Raw genomic sequence first — 19,284 nt, 5'->3', positions numbered from 1 at the left:
TATTGTTAGTTCATGTTAGTTCATTGTGCATTAACTAATGTTAACTAATACAACTTTTGATTTTAATTTAATACTATATGTTAAAATGAACATTAACTAAGATTAATAAATGCAGTAAAAGTTTTGTTAATTGCTGGTTCATTTTATCTAATGCTGTTAACTAATGTTAACAAATGGAACCTTATTGTAAAGTATTACCTTTTTCTTTTTGTTATATGAAGGTCACATTAAAACTGTCTTGGAAACTTTTTGCCATGCCTTAACCATTTCATTTGGCTTTTTTTCAAAGCTTTTATAAAGAGATTGTATTGTTTCAACCTTTTCCCAGACTTTCAATCTTAAAATATGAAATTTCATCATAAAAAAACATGAATTGTAACAAATTTAACAACTATGACAATCTAAACAAATTCTGAAATAATAAACCATTTTAATAATAATAATACAAAAATGTTTTGTTAACATCAGTAAACACAATAGTTAAAATGAACTAACAATGAACAATACTTTTATGGCATGTATTCATCTTGGTTGCTGTTCATCTGATTACAGGGACAATCCCCCTGCAGCAACCTGGAGTTAAGTGCCTTGCTCAAGGACACAATGGTGGTGGCTGTGGGGATTGAACCAACAACCTTCTGCTTACTAGTTCAGTGCTTTAGTCCACTACACCACCACCACTCCAGTTCCCAATGCCCTCTAAGTCCTTGTGGTGGCGTAGTGACTCGCCTCAATCCGGGTGGTGGAGGACGAATCTCAGTTGCCTCCACATCTGAGACAGTCAATCCATGCATCTTATCGAGCGCGTCTTGTTGAGCGCATTACCGCGGAGACGTAGCGCGTGTGGAGGCTTCACATTGTTCTCCGCGATCCACGCAGGATTCACCATGCGAGGAGGTTAACCCATATGACTCTACCCTCCCTAGCAACCGGGCCAATTTGGTTGCTTAAGAGACCTGGCTGGAGTCACTCAGCACGCCCTGGATTCGAACTTGCGATTCCAGGGGTGGTAGTCAGCGTCAATACTCGCTGAGCTACCCAGGCCCCTCTTAATGCATTAACTAATGTTGATGAATATAAACTTGTTGTAAAGTTTTAAGCTATACCCAGTAATGAGACCAGTTTGAACAATGAAGACCAGGAGTCAAAGTTGAAGTTTCAATAAATAGAGAGAGAGTTTACTGAAGACAAAGTTCTCCACATTTCCAAAGGTAAAGACAGAAACAGAAAATGAGTTAAGGATCTAACCTTGAACTCACTTGGATTACAGAAACAACCATAATTATAGGCATATGCAAATGAGTTGACGTCATCTTTACAGGTTTACAGGATTCTGATAGGTTAACCATACAGATATTTTTGGAAACTATTCAAACATGGTAAACTGCTGATCTATGCAAAAGTTGTTATTTAGAAACATAACACTGATTAGGTGGAACCAAGAAGTTTCAGTTGGTCCACAATTCAGAGTCAAATGTAATCGTAAATTGAAAAGGACTCTTTTAGACCTGGGGCCAGAGGGTGACTGAACATTTCACCCGATCACCTGGCTCCATCACTCCAACAATTCCTGTAATCGATTTAGATAAAGACAATAGTAGAGAATAGACTATAGGAGAGATTGAGAAATACAAAGAAAGAAAAAGAAAATACTGTATCTTAAGAGAAAGAAGAGACTGTATCTTAATGCTGAATATCATCGAGACCCAGGCTGAATGTTTTGTTTTTCGTCTAGAACAAAACATTGATAAGACTCACAGCTTGCACATACTGTACACACATTTAGGGCCTGAATATTTCTAGGTGAAAGGGTACAGAAGGTTTCTTTTTACCAAAAATTTAAATACAATAAATCTCTTGCTTAATTTTGATCAATGATTACAATATGTATATCTGTTCTCTGGGAGCCGGGCTAAATGAGTAAGGACTGTTTCCTGCATTCCTGAAATAAATCAGACCCTCAGTCACTCCTCAGGGGACAAATACACGAATGACCTATACCATTCATAAATTATAACATAACCTGAATAAATGCACATGATTAAAAAAAAAATGCTTTGATTACTTTTTGATTACAATGATTGTTGGTGAATGTATTCAACTCATCAATAGGCAGAAGAGACAGGGGTGAACCCGCTCGTTCATTATCAATATGTATGGTTTGAAAATACATTTTATCAATTTGAACACAAATTGCAGCTCTCGTTCAGTTGTGGCATCATTTCCATCACAAAATTGTTAGACATTGTTAGCCAACAAATTAAATAAACTGAGAGTGTGCAAATAATGTTTTAATAAAGTTCATTTTCGTACACTCCACTGGGCCAAATGTGCCCATATTGAAGAAACATCGGAAAACACACCACTGAATATCTTGCTTCTGTTCCATTTTACTCTGACAGGAAAGCGTATGGAAGCAAGGTTCATTTGCTCAACCTGGCTGTCTACCTGCTTGGCTTGTTGCCCCTCACATACCTTATCCTCAGTCTGAGACCGAGCCAGGACTTTTTCACCAATGGCACATCTGTCATCATGGTGCCAGTATCTTTCAGAGAGGTAGACAGCCTCTATTCAAAACTCTCTGGAGTGTTGTAGGGAAGAGATGTGTTGAAAGAGCACAATAGACTTTGAGTGAATACAATGCAGATACTGATTTCTGGTGTGTGGAACAAATGATAGTTGGAGATGCTTATCAGTGACAAGTAGAGTAGAAAATGGAGAAAGACAATAGTGTAGTTGAATTAAGATGACAATAAGACTAATCTGAAATACTTTTCAATGTCACACCATGTCATAGTAAATGCAAAAAAAAAGAAAGGAACAGTGAGAAAAATTGCATTGCCCTTTTTGAATTTTGATTATTGTATGCGTATCTGACAGTTTACCCAACAGCTGTCTTCTAAATGTGGTACTACACTTCAACGGTGTCATAACACATGAGAGGGATTGGTGTTACTTAAAGAACACAGATGATGTCATCTTTTTTGCCATTATCCATCTCAGGTCTTATTAGTCACTATGTGGTGGGTCAGAATAACCCATGGTTCTTGTTTCCATGTGGGCCTAATCTGTTATGCTTTGACAAGCTAATTATACATGCTATTATTTACCATCACATTTATAATCACTCTTCCATTTGCATTCTCTTGGTTATAACCTTTTACCTGTCATATTACTTAATTTAGTAAGTGTCATTTTGATGGAATGGCATTCATCAGCTTTATAGTTATTCATCAATTTCAAGGTTATTAAGCCCATAAACTGAAGTATAGCTAATAAAGTATGCATATTACGATTTATCTTTAAGCAATGGCATGCAATACTTGCTGCAACAAATAATTTCCTTAATCAGCATTTTTGTCTTGTTTTCCAGTATAAAAATGTATAAACATTCGTACAGAACAAAGGTACTTGAGCAAAATTGCATGAGATTTTAAGACTTGTTTTTTTGTAGAGAATATATCTTAAATTATATTTGTTTTTTCTTACCCCATTGGCCATGTTTTTTAAAGCATAAATGAACATAATTTTGTGAGGTTTTAATGTTTAAAACAATGCCAATGGGGTAAAAAAAAATAATTATGTAACCCTTTGGATCAATATTGTTAACATTCATTAACATGATCTAACAATAAACAATACTTTTAAAGCATTTATTAATCTTGGTTAATATTAAATTCAACATATAGTATTACATTTTTAAAATCAAAAGTTGTATACTGTATGTTAGCATTAATTAATGCACTATGAACTAGCATGACCTAACAATGAACAATGATATATTTTTTTTTATTAACTAAAATTAACAAAGATTAAGGCTGTAAACAATATATTGTTCATTGTTAGTTCATGATACCTAATGCATTAACTAATGTTAATGAATGTAACCTTATTGTGAAGTGTTACCATAAAATAAAGTCCTTTTATAAAGTAAATTTTGTTTTGTTTTACTGATTTTTTTTTTTTTAATATTTACTGGAAAACCAGACAAAATCACTAATTAACAACATATTTTTTGTATTGTTAGTTTTGGCATTAATATTAGCAATTATTGTGGAACAGATGCACACCAAAGCAGACCATTTTCAATTTGCGATAATAGACAAGTTGGCTTATGTGTGCAAAGTGACACACTTATTATGTAAATTTTGGCTGTGATTAACTTGGTGATATCATAATAACTCTCTTTCTCCCTTTCTCTCTTTCCCTGCCTCCAGCAAAAATGTCTTATCTCAGTCTCTATAATCATGGTGCTTGTCATGAATGTGTATGCCATTTGCAAAGAGCTGGTGCAGTTGGCTCAGCAGGTAATGGCCATGTCATCAATACGGATGATACTTTCACTATAAATACCTCTCATACTACAGAGTCACTCAGTAGAGGGCAATAAAGCCACCACAAATTATAAATGACATAATATACATGCAGTTAATATACATGCAGTTGAGCATTGGGAATTCCTTTATAATAAATAGACAGTGCTCCCAGCCAGATAATTTACCTTTCAAAATACCACTCAATTTTGCATGCATTGTTCCATGGTTTTTACCTCTGGATAGGGTATTCAAATTGCACTGTGTTTTCAACCTTAAGGTGACTTTATTTAACCCCTGTTGTCTTTCACATTCCACAGCGAATAAATTACTTCACGGACTACTCTAACCCAGCTGACTGGACTTCAGCCATTAGCTCTTTGCTCTTTGTCATTCCCATGTGGTTCGGTATAGACACTACATGGCAATGGGAGGCTGGAGCTGTGGCCATTCTGACATCATGGGTCAGCTTCCTGCTTTACTTCCAGAGGTACATTTATCAGCCTTTAGGGTTTGCAATATAATTTTTATATAAAACTATGCTATAAACACTTTTATGTAACCCAAATTAATTTCATTATAAAAACATATCTCTCAGTGACCAAATACTAATTTATTTCTCTCTTGAACAAAGGACAAAAATTTATTTGGGGATATAGTAACTAATTTAAACAACATTTTGCTAAATACTGTATGTATTACGCATGCAGTTATAAAAAAATGAAATGAAATGTTTACAAGTCACAGCACCTAAAATATAGCAACATGATCAATCAGGAATCGACATGCTGCTGTTGAGTATTCATGTACCTTGAAATTAACCCCATTTGGCTGAATTACCGTGGCATCACCATTAGACATTTTTGCATAAATTCAAATGTGTTTACTTTTCTCTGTGAATTGCATTCACATAAACAAAGGTGAGCGCTATTACATTTTTACTCCACTGACAGTAAGGTTTAGGTTTGGGGTTTTGGGTTACGGGGTAGAGTTAAAAAATAAGCATTCCTGTTGACTGTATTACATAATTTACAACCAAAAATACAACTCGTGCCACCCTGTGGACATTTCATTCGGAAAGTGGTTAACAACACTTCCAGCTTCAGCCACTTGGGGGCAGTGAGTCAAATTTAGCTAAGCATAGAACAATTTTGACCTCCTGTCGCCAAATTCACAGTATGATCATCCTTTATACATTCATATATATATATATATATATATATATATATATATATATATATATATATATATATTAACCTAAAACTTTGATATTGATTACAAAAATGTTCATGGACATGTTGCGTCAACTACCCATTTACAAATTGCCTTGATTGAATTCTCTCATTTGGTACTAGCTACTATAGTTACTGGTTTAACATTGTCCACAGTGTTTCACAATGAAGGAAACATCAATATAATGACAAAAAAATATATAATAATATTAAAATATTAAACATCACTTATATGCCCTCTTTACTTCCCAGGTTTGAGCGAATTGGAATTTACGTGGTAATGTTTGGAGGAATCATTAGAACACTGGTGTGCACCATGGTTCTCTTTGTCTTCCTCTTGCTGGCATTCGGATTGTCCTTCTACGCATTGATGCTTCACCGAGTATGTCCAAAAAGAGAGATCATATCAACCACGCATGACAGACACATCAAGTCTTGGCAAATCTTTGCGGTGTGATAATGATGCTTACTGGTTGTTTCTATCAACAGAATGAGTTCAGCTCAATCAGCCTTTCACTGGCCCAGACTTTTGTAATGACGGTGGGAGAGCTGAACTACCAGAGCACATTTCTAGATGCTTTTGAGAATGGGAAGATGGCGTTTCCTGGGATCACCTATTTTATGTTTGTGCTTTTTGTTCTCCTCATGCCCATCCTTCTGATGAACCTAATGGTAGGCACATTGGAAACCAGCTATTATTGTTAATGATAGCTGCAATTTGATGGAAAGTATTAAGCTTATTTGTCTCAATCATGTTGCAGATTGGTTTGGCTGTAGGAGACATTGCAGAGGTACAGAGAAACGCAGAGTTGAAGAGGATAGCCATGCAGGTAAGGCAATTGCTTTAAATATACACCTGTAATTAATTGGCGTATATTTTGAGCAATTACTAAATTATTTTCTGACACCCTAAGATTTATTGACCCCTTGAAATCCAAATTGGAGGTTTGGGGCTTTTAGACCATGTCTGTTAGAATTGAAGCCATATGATATAGTGTACTTTTAAAAGCTGACAAAAGTAGCTTTTAGAAGATATACTGTAGTGTACTGTATTACAGAACTCCTTGGAGGGCAGGGTGGAATTTTTTTTATTTCTGAAATAGTTTTGCTTTCCCTCGCAATAAGCTTTGTGTGCCCTCGCAATGGTTTTGCATTCCTCACAATAAGTTACGGTTACTGTATGGATACAGTATACTGTATTAAAACCATGGTTTCTACCAAAAATACATGGTTACTTACTTTCATAGTTACTACAATATTACATAGTAAAACCATGGTTTCCGCCTAAAAGCAAAACAGGATTAGCCTGCAACAGTCATGGTTATTATTATATAAAAAAAATTATGGTAACACTTTCTCTGAAGCCCATATTTATAATGCATTGTAAAGGCATTATAATGCATTAGTAATGTCTCATAATACACTTTATAATATGTTATAACTTCTCATAAATAATTGTAACCACAATTATAATACATTATAATAATGACCTATTCTTATTTATACCGTAGTTTATAATGCATTATAACACAAGCAACATTTAATTTTATCTGCAGAAGTTATAATGTAATATATATTTGTAATATTTACAGTATGTATGCTTTAAGTAAAGTGACAAAAGCAATGTCATCCACAAGATATTTTTAAGTGGTTATAAGACATTACAAGTCATGATGGAAGTTATATACATTGCACATGCATAAAATACAAAATAACACACATTCAATATACATTTTGAGATATTACGAAAAAAACTTGTAAAGCAACAAGGTTAAAATATATCAGAAACTCTCTCTTGAAAGAAAATAAATAAATAAATAAATAAATAATAATAATTTTATATATATATATATATATATATATATATATATATATATATATATATATATATATATATATATATATAGATCACACATGTAGCCAAGAATAAAAAAATCTAACTGATTCTATGCTGGACTCTATTCAGTAAACTTTAATGTTTGTGCATCATATTTGGAGACTTATTTTATAAATAACTTCCATTATATAAGTTTGACTTGTAATGTAATGTATGTTACAAGTTTATGTTATGGCTGTTTATAAGAATATATTGCTTTTGTAACTTTACTTGAAGCAGGCAAAGACCACTTATAATATGATCACGTCATAAAGCCATTTGACTGTTTACACTATACAGCACCATTAACTTAATTAACTTCTGTTGCGTTATAATTGGATGTTGCTTGTGTTATAATGCATTATATTCTAAAGTATAATAATGTATTATAACTATAGTTATAATTATTTATGAGAAGTTATAATTTATTATAAGGTGTATTATGAGGCATTACAAATGTAGTATAATGCCTTTAGAATGCATTATAAATATGGGCTTCATAGAAAGTGTTACCAAAATTATTTCCACCATAAACTATGGTTACTACAGTCTCCAATATTACTATAGTAGAACCACAGTTAAACTATGGTATTTGTACAGTAAAACCATAATAATCACAACATTATTATTTTCATTACCATAAACCCCCCCCCCCCCCCACCCGTATTATTGCAATGGTTTTACTATGAATATCATGGTTAAAATATGATTACTGTAGTAAAACTATGTTACATTTACTGTGAGGGAACGCAAAACTATTTCAGAAAAAAATCCCACCCTGTCATCTAAGGGTTTCCCTACTGTATACACATTTGAAGTTTACATTCTTTCCACTCTGGGAAAATGAAAGAAAAATACTGGTGTTTAAAACAAGGGAAAGAAAACTGAGCTCATCAGGGCATTTCATGGGGTCTTTAAATATAATATGAAAATACAAGTATAAGTAACAGGGTGAAATAAAAAGAAATCACTTTAATAAGAACTGCTGAACATAAACATATTGTGTTGGATTCTGTATAGTACAATACATTAATGAAAAAGCTCTCCAATACAGATAGAGCTTCACACTACCCTTGAAGAAAAGCTGCCATACTGGTTTCTAATACGAGTGGACAAACCCACTATCACTGTCTATCCAAATAAATGCAAGGTTTGTCTAAGAAAAAACACATACTCTGGTCACACATGAACTTCTCCCTGCTGTTAGTAAATTAATGCTTCTCAATTAATTCAGGTGAAATTTAAATGAATATTTAAATTGTTTAAATGATGACGATGATTTGTTATACAGAAGGTGCTGATGCAGGTCTGTATCGATGGTGAAATCCAAAATACAGTTCGCACCCGTTTGAACCTCTGCTCACGCCAGGGTGGACCTCTGGAGAGGGAACTGCACAAACAGAAGAACAGGTGATCCTTCTGTAATACCACCACTGCTTTGGGTTTACTTAGAGTGGGGTTGACTTCCATGCAGAAATTGCTAGTAAATTTAATGGACCATATTTTCAAGTATAGGACACAAACAATTCTTGGTGGCTTAAATTATACATTCTCAAGTCAAATTTAGTTTTCAATACACTGTTTCAAGAAAATGTTACTCAGTCTTTGTTTGTACATTTTACTCAAGTAATGTAGCACTGATTTAAGCCTTGCTTTTAAATACATACTAGCTTTTTAATGATTTTCTAACATATTTAGTCTCGTACAGTACCACATAACACACACAAACCTTCCACAGGGAAGCTAATGCATGCTATGTGGTCTAACTGACAACATCCCCTTGCATTACTGGTGACAGAAATACAATTCTGAGCTGCCAAGCAGACTTCAACACTTGGTGCACAAAACACAATGACTGTAACAATCAACAATTAATTTGTTTTGATCATAAATGGGTAATTTTGACTTGAGACTTCACAAAACAAGAAGTTACCAAACATAACAAAAAATCAGCAATAAAAATGGTGGGGCCTGGGTAGCTCAGCGAGTATTGACGCTGACCACCACCCCTGGAGTCACAATTCTGAATCCAGGGCGTGCTGAGTGACTCCAGCCAGGTCTCCTAAGCAACCAAATTGGCACGGTTGCTAGGGAGGGTAGAGTCACATGGGGTAACCTCCTTGTGGTCGCTATAATGTGGTTCTCGCTCTCGGTGGGGCGCATGGTGAGTTGTGCATGGATGCCTCAGAGAAGCGTGGGCCTACACATGCGCTATGTCTCAGCGGTAAAGCGCTCAACAAGCCACGTGATAAGATGCGCGGATTGACGGTTCAGACGCGGAGGCAACTGAGATTCGTCCTCCGCCACCCGGATTGAGGCAAGTCACTACGCCACCACAAGGACTTAGAGCGCATTGGGAATTGGGCATTCCAAATTGGGGAGAAAGATAAAAATAAATAAAATAAATAAAAATGGTGTTATTTAACTTGCAAACAGTGAAACCATGCAAGCTCATTAATTATTCACGCCCGGTGCATGCTGGGAACACAATCTTTGAAAAGTTACAGTAAGTAAAATGTACTTATTTTATTTACCTGTGAAATTTACTCAAATAAGCAAATAAATATGACAAGGTTTTCTACTTTGGGATTGATACATGATGACACATAAAGACAGACAATCATAAATAATATTTACTTATTAGCTAGAGCATTCATTTTTACATGTTTGAATTGAGTACAAATGTAGAATTGACTTAATATTTTCAAGTGCATGCTTAAACTAACTTATTCAATGTAGAAACTTCTTAAACTTATCTGATATATTTACTTCACCACAAAATACTTTTTTTTTGGCAAATGTTTACTCAGGAACACCACCCTGAGCAAAATTATGGGTCTGATTTCAAAAGTGAGCATAGTCAAAACCCTGTGAACTATATAGGGGGATTTGTCAAAATCTATTTATAAAAAAGGATTCCAGCTGTAAATTCTCATTGGATGATCCGCACACGAAGCCATTGCTCTCTTTTTTATTGTTTGCTGATTAATAATACATTTAACACTTAATTGAACATGTTTTATCATACTTATAGAAATCATGTTTTATAAAGATCACTGTAATGGACGGCCTCTCGTGACTTTATTTTCATTCTCCACATCACATCACAACTGAAAAGGGAGGTTAGCCCTTGCGATAAGCAACCTGTGAGACTTTGTACCCTGTACATTTAAGGATCATTTGAGAATTAAGACAATATTCTGAGCTTGTTTTTAGTGGTGTGCTTCAAATTATGGACTCTATGTTGTATCTAATGGTGGATCTGGCGGATGCAGATGAGTGAGAATAAAAGATGGTATACTTTATTTGAACACCACAAACCATGCAGACTTGTGGGAGAGCAGCCTCTAGTGTTCATTAGCTAAAATACACCATCAACTATACTTTGCTTTCCTACACTACCTTTTAAGCTAATTTCTGACATTTGATTTAAAATCATTTTCAAAGTAATATTTGAAATGTTCTGCTAAGAGTTTCATAGTTTTTAACAAACACAATCATTCAAATGAAACTTTGAAGAGATACAGTAGTGGTGGCATCAATTAATATTTGTGCACTCTGTGTAAATAGCACTGGCAATTTCTGAGAAGAGGCCTGTAGGGTAGACCATGTGTATTAGTGTTTATTTAACTCACCATAATTTATATATATATATATATATATATATATATATATATATATATATATATATATATATATATATATATATAAGAATAATTCTAGTTTTTTTCTAGTGACTGTGTTTTTTTGTTTTTTTGTTTTTTATCCCCTTTTCTCCCAATTTGGAATGCCCAAATCCCATTATTTAGTAGGTCCTCGTGGTGGGGCGGTTACTCACCTCAATCCGAGTGACGGAGGACAAGTCTCAGTTGCCTCTGCTTCTGAGACCGTCAATCCACGCATCTTATCACGTGGCTCGTTGTGCATGTCACCGCAGAGACTCACAGCATGTGGAGGCTCATGCTACTCTCCGCGTTCTATGCACAAATTACCACGTGCCCCATTGAGAGTGAGAAACACTAATCAAGACCACGAGGAGGTTACCCCATGTGACTCTACCCTCCCAAGCAACCAGGCCAATTTGGTTGCATAGGAGACCTGGTTGGATTCACTTAGCACACCCTGGATTCGAACGTGTGACTCCAGGGGTGGTAGTCAGCGTCAATACCCGCTGAGCTACCCAGGCCCCGTAGTGACTGTGTTTAGCATCAATAAATTTCTTAGACTTATGGAGATGGTATGAGCCATGTTCAATCTGTTTTTCTCTGTAGGTTGAAAGAAATGTCCAGTGTGCTTGATAAGCAGCATAACTTGCTGAATCTGATCATCCAGAAGATGGAAATCACGTCTGAGGCTGATGAATGTGATGGCCCACAGAACCCCAGAGCTCTAAGACATATTCCCTCCTCATGCCAAAAGTCAAAGTGGGTCCCTCTCATGCAAGCACTTGCAAAAAGGAAGTAAAATCAGATACAATGACATCATGCTGTAGCCATCATAATGGACGAATCCAATGTTCCCTGCAGCCATCATTTCTGATATTACTTTTTTTTTTTTTTTTTTTAGGTATATTTATGTCATAGTTTAGAGCATTAGTGTTTTTTTTGTGTGTGTGTGTGTGTGTGTGTGTGTGTGTGTGTTTATTATTATTATTATTATTGTTTCTAGCATGCATATCTGGTGGTTAACTGTGTGGTTTATATATTGTGGTTATATATTGTGGTTTATATATGTAGTGTGATCGTCAGACCACTATGTTCATTTTTTTTATTCTAATTGACTTTTTGTGATGTATTTAGAAAGTGACCTACCTGATACACTGACAGATATATTGTGAGCAAGTCTATTAAAAGGTTTGTACTGAACAGAGAAACAGAATTGTTGGAATGATTTCTGAATTATAGGGATGTTCATAATGTCACTCAAGTTTAAACCATTTACAGGATCCAGTGCAATGCTTTGATATGCAATGAGGATCCTGAATAGCTCCAGGTGTGAAATAAGATGTGGTTTGAGAAATGCATTGTGCAGGGTTAATATGATTACTACAGTATAATGCACTTCAAGCCCCTAAAGTGGACTCATAGACCACTTTCAACCTGCGAAGCATCACCTATACAGATTTATCACCCTGATCAGTCCACCAGCTGTGCTCCGAATAGAAGAATTATGTAAATTTCCTCTGGCCTTGTGCCCAGATGTAGTAACCCTGAGATGCTTTGTCATATCAAATACTACATTTAAAGTTGTTCTGCCAAAGGGTAGCACAAGTGTGTAACCCTCGTTTGTTTGGGTCTGTTTCAACTCACTTTTTAATATCTCCACCACAACATCTTGGCCAAATTCCCATGAAAGCAGAATAACATAAAATCATCTTGTTAATCAGATTGTCAATGGTGATTTCACAGACTTAAGTGAAAGTCACTCATGTTGGGCATAGATTAAGATATGCACCTGCACAGATATAAACACTGTAAAAATCACTTTGTGATTTTGCATGCACGTCATGAGATGTAATAAATTTGATGACAAGGATCACAATGTCCAGATGGAATGGATTTGCTTTTGATTTGGTCGCTCATGAATGATACAGGTTCATTTTTTCAGCCATAATAAAAGCATTAATTGAGTACAATTACTTGACCCATGCTGCCAGTAAAAGAAAACAATCACAAAAATGCTTACGCAAGTGATTTACAGATGGACAGACATCAAACCGGCACTAACCATCATAAACCAACCTGGATTCATGCTGGTCTAAGCTGGTCTTTTCAGCATGAAGCCAGAGTTCTAAGAGTGTTCCCAAATATGAAAATTTGCTTCATGCCATCCCAAATGTGACTTTCTTTCTTCTGCTGAACACAAAGATTTTTAGAAGAATATCTCAGCTCTGTAGGTCCATACAATGCAAGTGAAAGGTGGCCAGAACTTTGAAGCTCCAAAAAACACACAAAGAGAGCATAAAAGTAGTATATATATATATAACTCCAGTGGTTAAATCCATGTCTTCAGAAGTGATATGATAGGTATGGGTGAGAAACAGATCATTATTTAAGTCTTTGTTTACTATAAATTCTCAACCCTGCCCAGTAGATGGTGATTTGCACAAATGATGTGAATCGCCAAAAAACAAAAAAAGTGGAGATTTATAGTAAAAAGGACTAAAATATTGATTGGTTTCTCACCCACACCTATCATATCACTTCGGAAGACATGGATTCTTTTGGAGCTTCAAAATTTTGGTACCAATTCAGTTGCATTGTGAAGACCTACAGAGCTGAGGTATTCTTCTAAAAACTTTGTTTGTGTTCAGCAGAATAAAGAAAGTCATACACATCTGGGATGGCATGAAGGTGTGTAAATGATGAGAGAATGTAAATTTTTAGGTGAACTATCTCTTTAATTTTCTTACATTAAAGCCTGATCCGCTGCTCTCAAAAGCAGGGAGACAAATGCCATTATAAGAGAGAGAGAGAGAGAGAGAGAGAGAGAGAGAGAGAGAGAGAGAGAGAGAGAGAACAACAATTCTCATCCGTCATGTGGTCAGTGCTTTACAGCATCAGGAGTTTGTAGAGCTCAGATACAGTACATCACTTGCTCCTCCCAAGGGTAAGCAGCACAAAATTGCTCACACGCACCAGCCAGCTCTCAGCTAGACAGATGTAAAAAGATCTCAGTCACAGAGTGTTCACATCTTTCGATATCACAGATTTGATAAACAGATTTGACAATCTCTGAAGGTTCTGTAATGTGAGGAAATAATTAAACTTCATTTGATCTCTCAGTTTATCTCAGTAAATGTGCAACATTTTGCACTTCTGCCAAGCATTTGTCATTAAAACATGTCGAGGTCACATTTCAATCAATCAATCAATCAATCAATCAATCAATCAAAAGAAAGCAAAACCTTATTTTAGAACTATTATGATTTTGACAGTGACATTATTTTAAGATAAGTTTTATTACCCTAATGTGCCATGATTTTTTACCTTTGAGATTTTTGCAATTTCCATTATTCATGATTTTTTACAATATTTTATTTTACTGTTTTACGATACAAATTACTGTGATGCAATCATTTGTTTTATTTAAATTAGAATAAATAAAAGACAGTACAAGTCAACTACTACCATAATGTATCATTATTTTTTTGCATTTTAGTCCTGAGAATGATATTTTTTTTTTTTTTTTTTCATTATGGTACTGAGAATCAGAGGGTTTATGTGCTTAATTGTCATGAAAACAGTGTCACAATACCAAAAATCTTTATGTTCCTTAAAGAAATGTCCTTGGTTCAGTATAAGTTAAGCTCAGTCGACAGCATTTGTGACTATAGTGCGGCACTTTCAATGGAAGTTAATGGAGCAATAAGTAAGTGTTAAAATATGCACTTTTACAAATGTATAGCCACAATACATAAACATTATACGTGTTAACGTGATTTTAGTGTGATAAAATCTGTGTAAAGTTATATCCAATTTTACAAATTTGTTGTCATGACAACATAAACCTGTAAACCCTGTAATCTAGTAAACTATGGTAAATCTCTAATTTTATTATAGTAAAAATCATGTTGACACATATAATGTTTACATCTTGTGGCTATACTTTTGAAATAATGTGTATTCAAACATGTGTATTTAACATTTATGGACTTCACGCCTTAGTTTAACAGCAACTTTTGCTTTTATATGTTTTTTTAGCATGTTCTTGGGAAGATTCACCCCATCACTGTTGTCAAAGTCAGGGACTGGGCCTGGGAGGAAATGGATAGTTCACTCTTCAGCCACTCACATCTTTCAATTAAATGTGCTTGATTGAAGTCATGGGAGGCTTTGCTAAAATGGGGCATATTGATTTTCCTAATGGCCGTTTTGATGCCGTTACACGCCATTTGTTTTACACTGCAGCTGTGAGACTATGGTGACCATGGGAACCAAGGCAGGAGGAGAGCACACGGAGTGGCTGATGTCATAGCCCTGCACCTGTCCTCCTTACTCATTCACACAAAACAGTGTGTGAGAGAAAAAGAAAAGAGGCACTGCCCACACTACGACCACTAACATGCTTACTGACAGACAACTGCACATTTCTCATGTTTGCTCTGTACTAAAACAATGTGGGAGCATTTAGTGCCACCACTGTTGTAATTAGTCCTCATGTGGAAGCTTGGGAATGAAAAGCTTATACTGTTGTTTATAATAGAGATTAGAGTTAAAATGCCATGAAAGGTGCCTCTGTAGCTGCTTCATATACTAAAATTTGTTTGTGTACTCTTTTTTTTTTCATGAAGATTTAGCAAGGCAGCTTGAAGCATCCACAAGAGGTTTCCTCAAAGAGATAGTAAATAGATACATTTTTTTTGTTATAATCCATGCAAGCTCAAAGCAACATATTTGTAAGCTAATTGATGTTTTCATGTGCTCAAGTTTAGACCTACTAGATTATGAAAGCATGTGAATATGTTCTAGGATTCAGAAGCATTCCTGTCCTATGAGAAAGAGAAATGTGAGAATTCCTGAGATGTGATATCAGTTTAGACTAAAGAAAATTCCAGTCACCAAAACAACTGTATACATAGCCTGCACAAATATTTCAGCAAGTTTACAGATTTCTATGGAAGAATTTTATGTAAGCAGTTTTACAGAGTGTCTTTGGCCATGCACGGGAACATGACAATCGACATATTTCTACCGAATGTTCTGGTACCCTGTCATAGACCCTATTCTGCAGAGTTACTGACAAGCAGCATTTTACATCAGACATTTTTGCATCATTTTAAATGTGTTCATCATTTCCTATGGCGTTATTGGTAGCGTGTTGCACATTTGGTTCACATAATCAATTAACCATTCGGAGGTTGCATTTTTTTTCTCTGAGATTAAATTTTTACTCTGTTAACTTTTGTGTTGAGCTTTGGGTAAGGTTAATGCATCTGGTGCACATGGTTATGCATATGCTAATGCATATGGTTAATTAAATATGCATTACTGTTGAGTGTATTACATCTTTTACATCTAAAAACAACTCGATTTACAGCCTGCTTTTGGCACCACTCTGTGGAAATTTCACCCAGAAATAAGAGCTCACATGTGCCCATGTGTTCAACAACACTTCCAGCTTCAGCCACTGGGGGACAGTGATTCAAATTTCAGTGAGCACAGACCAATTTCAGCTGAAGAACTTTTGTCACTGAATTTTGTTCTCACTTTGGTGAATAGAACACCAATATTGTGGACATTTTCACAGTCTGTGTCAGTGGTTTGTCACCTTTAGAAATACACAGTTAGTATTTAGAATCAGAATGAGCTTTATTGCCAAGTGTGCTCACGTACACAAGGACTTTTATTTATTTTTGTATGTATTGTATGTAAGTGCACACAGAACATTACAGTGAGACACAGAATATAAAACAAAGTAAGAGTATAAACAGACATACAAAAAAAAAAAAAAAAAAAGGACATATAACATAGAATGGCATATGTACATGTGAAAATGGTAATATATGTGCAAGGTAGGGCCATTTATAGTTATTGAATTAAATATGAGTGAATTTACATATGTACATAAGATATTTATTTACATTATTGCACCATGGGGAGTCCTGAAGGCAGTTTAATTATTCATGTGGTAAATGACCTGAAGGTAAAAACTGTTCTTGTTTTTCTTTCTAAACCGTTCTTTCTAAACTTTTCTTTATCTATTCTGGTTATAAATAAATGTTTTAGTGCAGTCATTAGGCCTACATTGTAAATAATTACTATTTAGTAAATAAATATGAGAGTAAAAACAAAATATTTTACAAATCAACTGATAGTTAACAATGAATAAAAATGGTCTTACTTTAAGAATTAATATTTTAAATTCCACAGAACAAGGAGCGTAAACTGTTTATTGTAGTCTGTTTCAAAATTATCTACACTTGGCAGATACCCTCTAAAAATGGAGCATGCAAGTCAGCTGTGCTTTTGGACAATTTCTGGCTAAGGGTGACCATTGTAATATCAAATCTTCATTTCACACTCATTAAGTGGGAAAGAAGACTCATAGATATCAAGTTTAGTGAGAATATTGTGAGATGCTGAGAAAATTTAAACTGTGGGAAATTTGGTTTTAGCATTCTTCATGTTTGGTAACAGAGATCCCTGTGTTGCACACACATCTTATCTGGGGTGTAAAAAGTACTCAGAAATTATACTTAAGTGAAAGTATGGATACTGAGTGAAATCTTTACTTAATTAAAAGTCAAGGTATCTAGCTAAAAACATACTTGAGTGAAAGTAAAAAGTATTCACATTCAATTATACTTAAGTATTACAAAATTAAAAAGTATTTTTTTTCCTAGCTAGAATGACATCAAGATAGGAGATTGTTTGAGAGAGGATATTGTTAAATTCGATTGGTTTGTTAAGTCGCCTTTTTACTGTCTCTGACGACTGTTATGTTTCTCCCCAAGTGGCATTTGCAACCTGTTTAAAGAATCATGTTACAATAACTACATTTTTGCAAATGTATTTTTATGTGGCCTGCTGTACATAACACGACGATTTCCTGGTTGAATGAACACTAGATGCGCTAAAACAACAATTACTTTTATCCCCTTTCACACAAATCACGAGTAAAACGACAGACTATCAGTTCATTTACAACTTAAGTTTGATCAAATTGCTCGGTAGCTCAACTGATAGTGTTGCATACGAGTCCTGAAGAGTACGCGAGTCAAAACATGAGCCGAAAGTGTCATAGAAGCACCAAAACATTATGTGGTTGCTTCTTTATGACAATATCAGTTAAGTTTAGGTTTTATAGTTATTATAATGAATAGTTGCCTAACAACAACAACAATAATAATAGGGAGTAGAAATTCATAGATATTTATATTTAAATATGAAGGCAAGTGTACAAATAAATGACATGTACACATTTAATTACAAAGCCTATTGTTTATATATATATATATATATATATATATATATATATATATATATATGCAACGTGAATGATCATTTTTGACTTCATAATCATCCAATCTGAACTCAGACTGGAGATCAAGTTAGAATCCATTTTGCAGAAGAGTTTAATGAACAAATCCAAATCAGAAGTCTCAAACATGGTCAGTAACAGGCAAAGGTTGATATCAGGCAAACAATAAACAGGCAGAATATCATAACATGAGGCAAGATGAGAATACACTGGTAAAACGCTCAGTAAGGCAGGTGAACTGGCAATACTTCGCAATGTGCACATGGAAGCACATGGCTTTTAAACAGGAAGTGACTGTAGAAGGAACGGAGTGGAGTCAATATTCGGGAGAGGGCTCCCTCTGGTGGTGGGATGAGTGAGTCTCTGGTTGTGGCCTTACAGTAGCAGGCGTTTAGAATAAAGTTTAGGACAAAAACCATCAGTGTTTCTCACTTTGTGCTCATAGTTTTGAATAAATACATTACATTCAGTCGGGTGGTCACATACGGTTTATCTAACAAATATTTCAACATATCCGAAGCTCAAAACAGATCCAAAATTCCGCCTCTGCAGATGGTCGGAACTCCACACAGCCACCATGTGACGCTCCATTTGAAATGACTGACCACTGGTCTGTCATCTTTCGTTTGTCAGATACAGTGAAAAGGCGGCTTCAGTCCAGTAAGACAAAATAAAATGATTGCAAAAAATGTAATGAGCACTTTTCAAGCAAAAATGTAATTGTAAAGAGTAAAAAGCACTATTTTTTCTTTGGAAATGTAATTAAGTAAAAGTGCAATTATTCAGTTTAAACTGCACTCGAGAAAAGTACAAATCCCCAAAAAATAATAAGTATAATACTCAAGTATTTTTACTCAATTACTTTACACCTCTGCTTCTT

At 35.0% G+C, this 19,284-nt stretch overlaps 1 protein-coding gene across 1 annotated transcript in view; it reads left to right on the top strand.

Annotated features, from left to right (window-relative positions):
• Nucleotides 1–12,769, top strand: part of LOC127432138 (transient receptor potential cation channel subfamily A member 1-like) — a 47,609-nt gene extending 34,840 nt beyond the window's left edge. Inside the window, exons 21-29 of the mRNA XM_051682975.1 lie at nt 2,403–2,556; nt 4,218–4,307; nt 4,634–4,803; nt 5,798–5,927; nt 6,035–6,217; nt 6,307–6,375; nt 8,476–8,571; nt 8,713–8,831; nt 11,693–12,769. Of these exons, the coding sequence (XP_051538935.1) occupies nt 2,403–2,556; nt 4,218–4,307; nt 4,634–4,803; nt 5,798–5,927; nt 6,035–6,217; nt 6,307–6,375; nt 8,476–8,571; nt 8,713–8,831; nt 11,693–11,885 (1,204 nt within the window). The 3' untranslated portion in view covers nt 11,886–12,769. The remainder of the gene's footprint in view (nt 1–2,402; nt 2,557–4,217; nt 4,308–4,633; nt 4,804–5,797; nt 5,928–6,034; nt 6,218–6,306; nt 6,376–8,475; nt 8,572–8,712; nt 8,832–11,692) is intronic.
• Nucleotides 12,770–19,284: the final 6,515 nt, after the last annotated feature.

Source organism: Myxocyprinus asiaticus, chromosome 41, assembly GCF_019703515.2.
Source record: "Myxocyprinus asiaticus isolate MX2 ecotype Aquarium Trade chromosome 41, UBuf_Myxa_2, whole genome shotgun sequence".
Classification (NCBI taxonomy): domain Eukaryota; kingdom Metazoa; phylum Chordata; class Actinopteri; order Cypriniformes; family Catostomidae; genus Myxocyprinus; species Myxocyprinus asiaticus.
The sequence above is the reverse complement of the archived record's forward strand: the minus strand, read 5'-3'. Positions and strand labels throughout refer to the sequence as shown.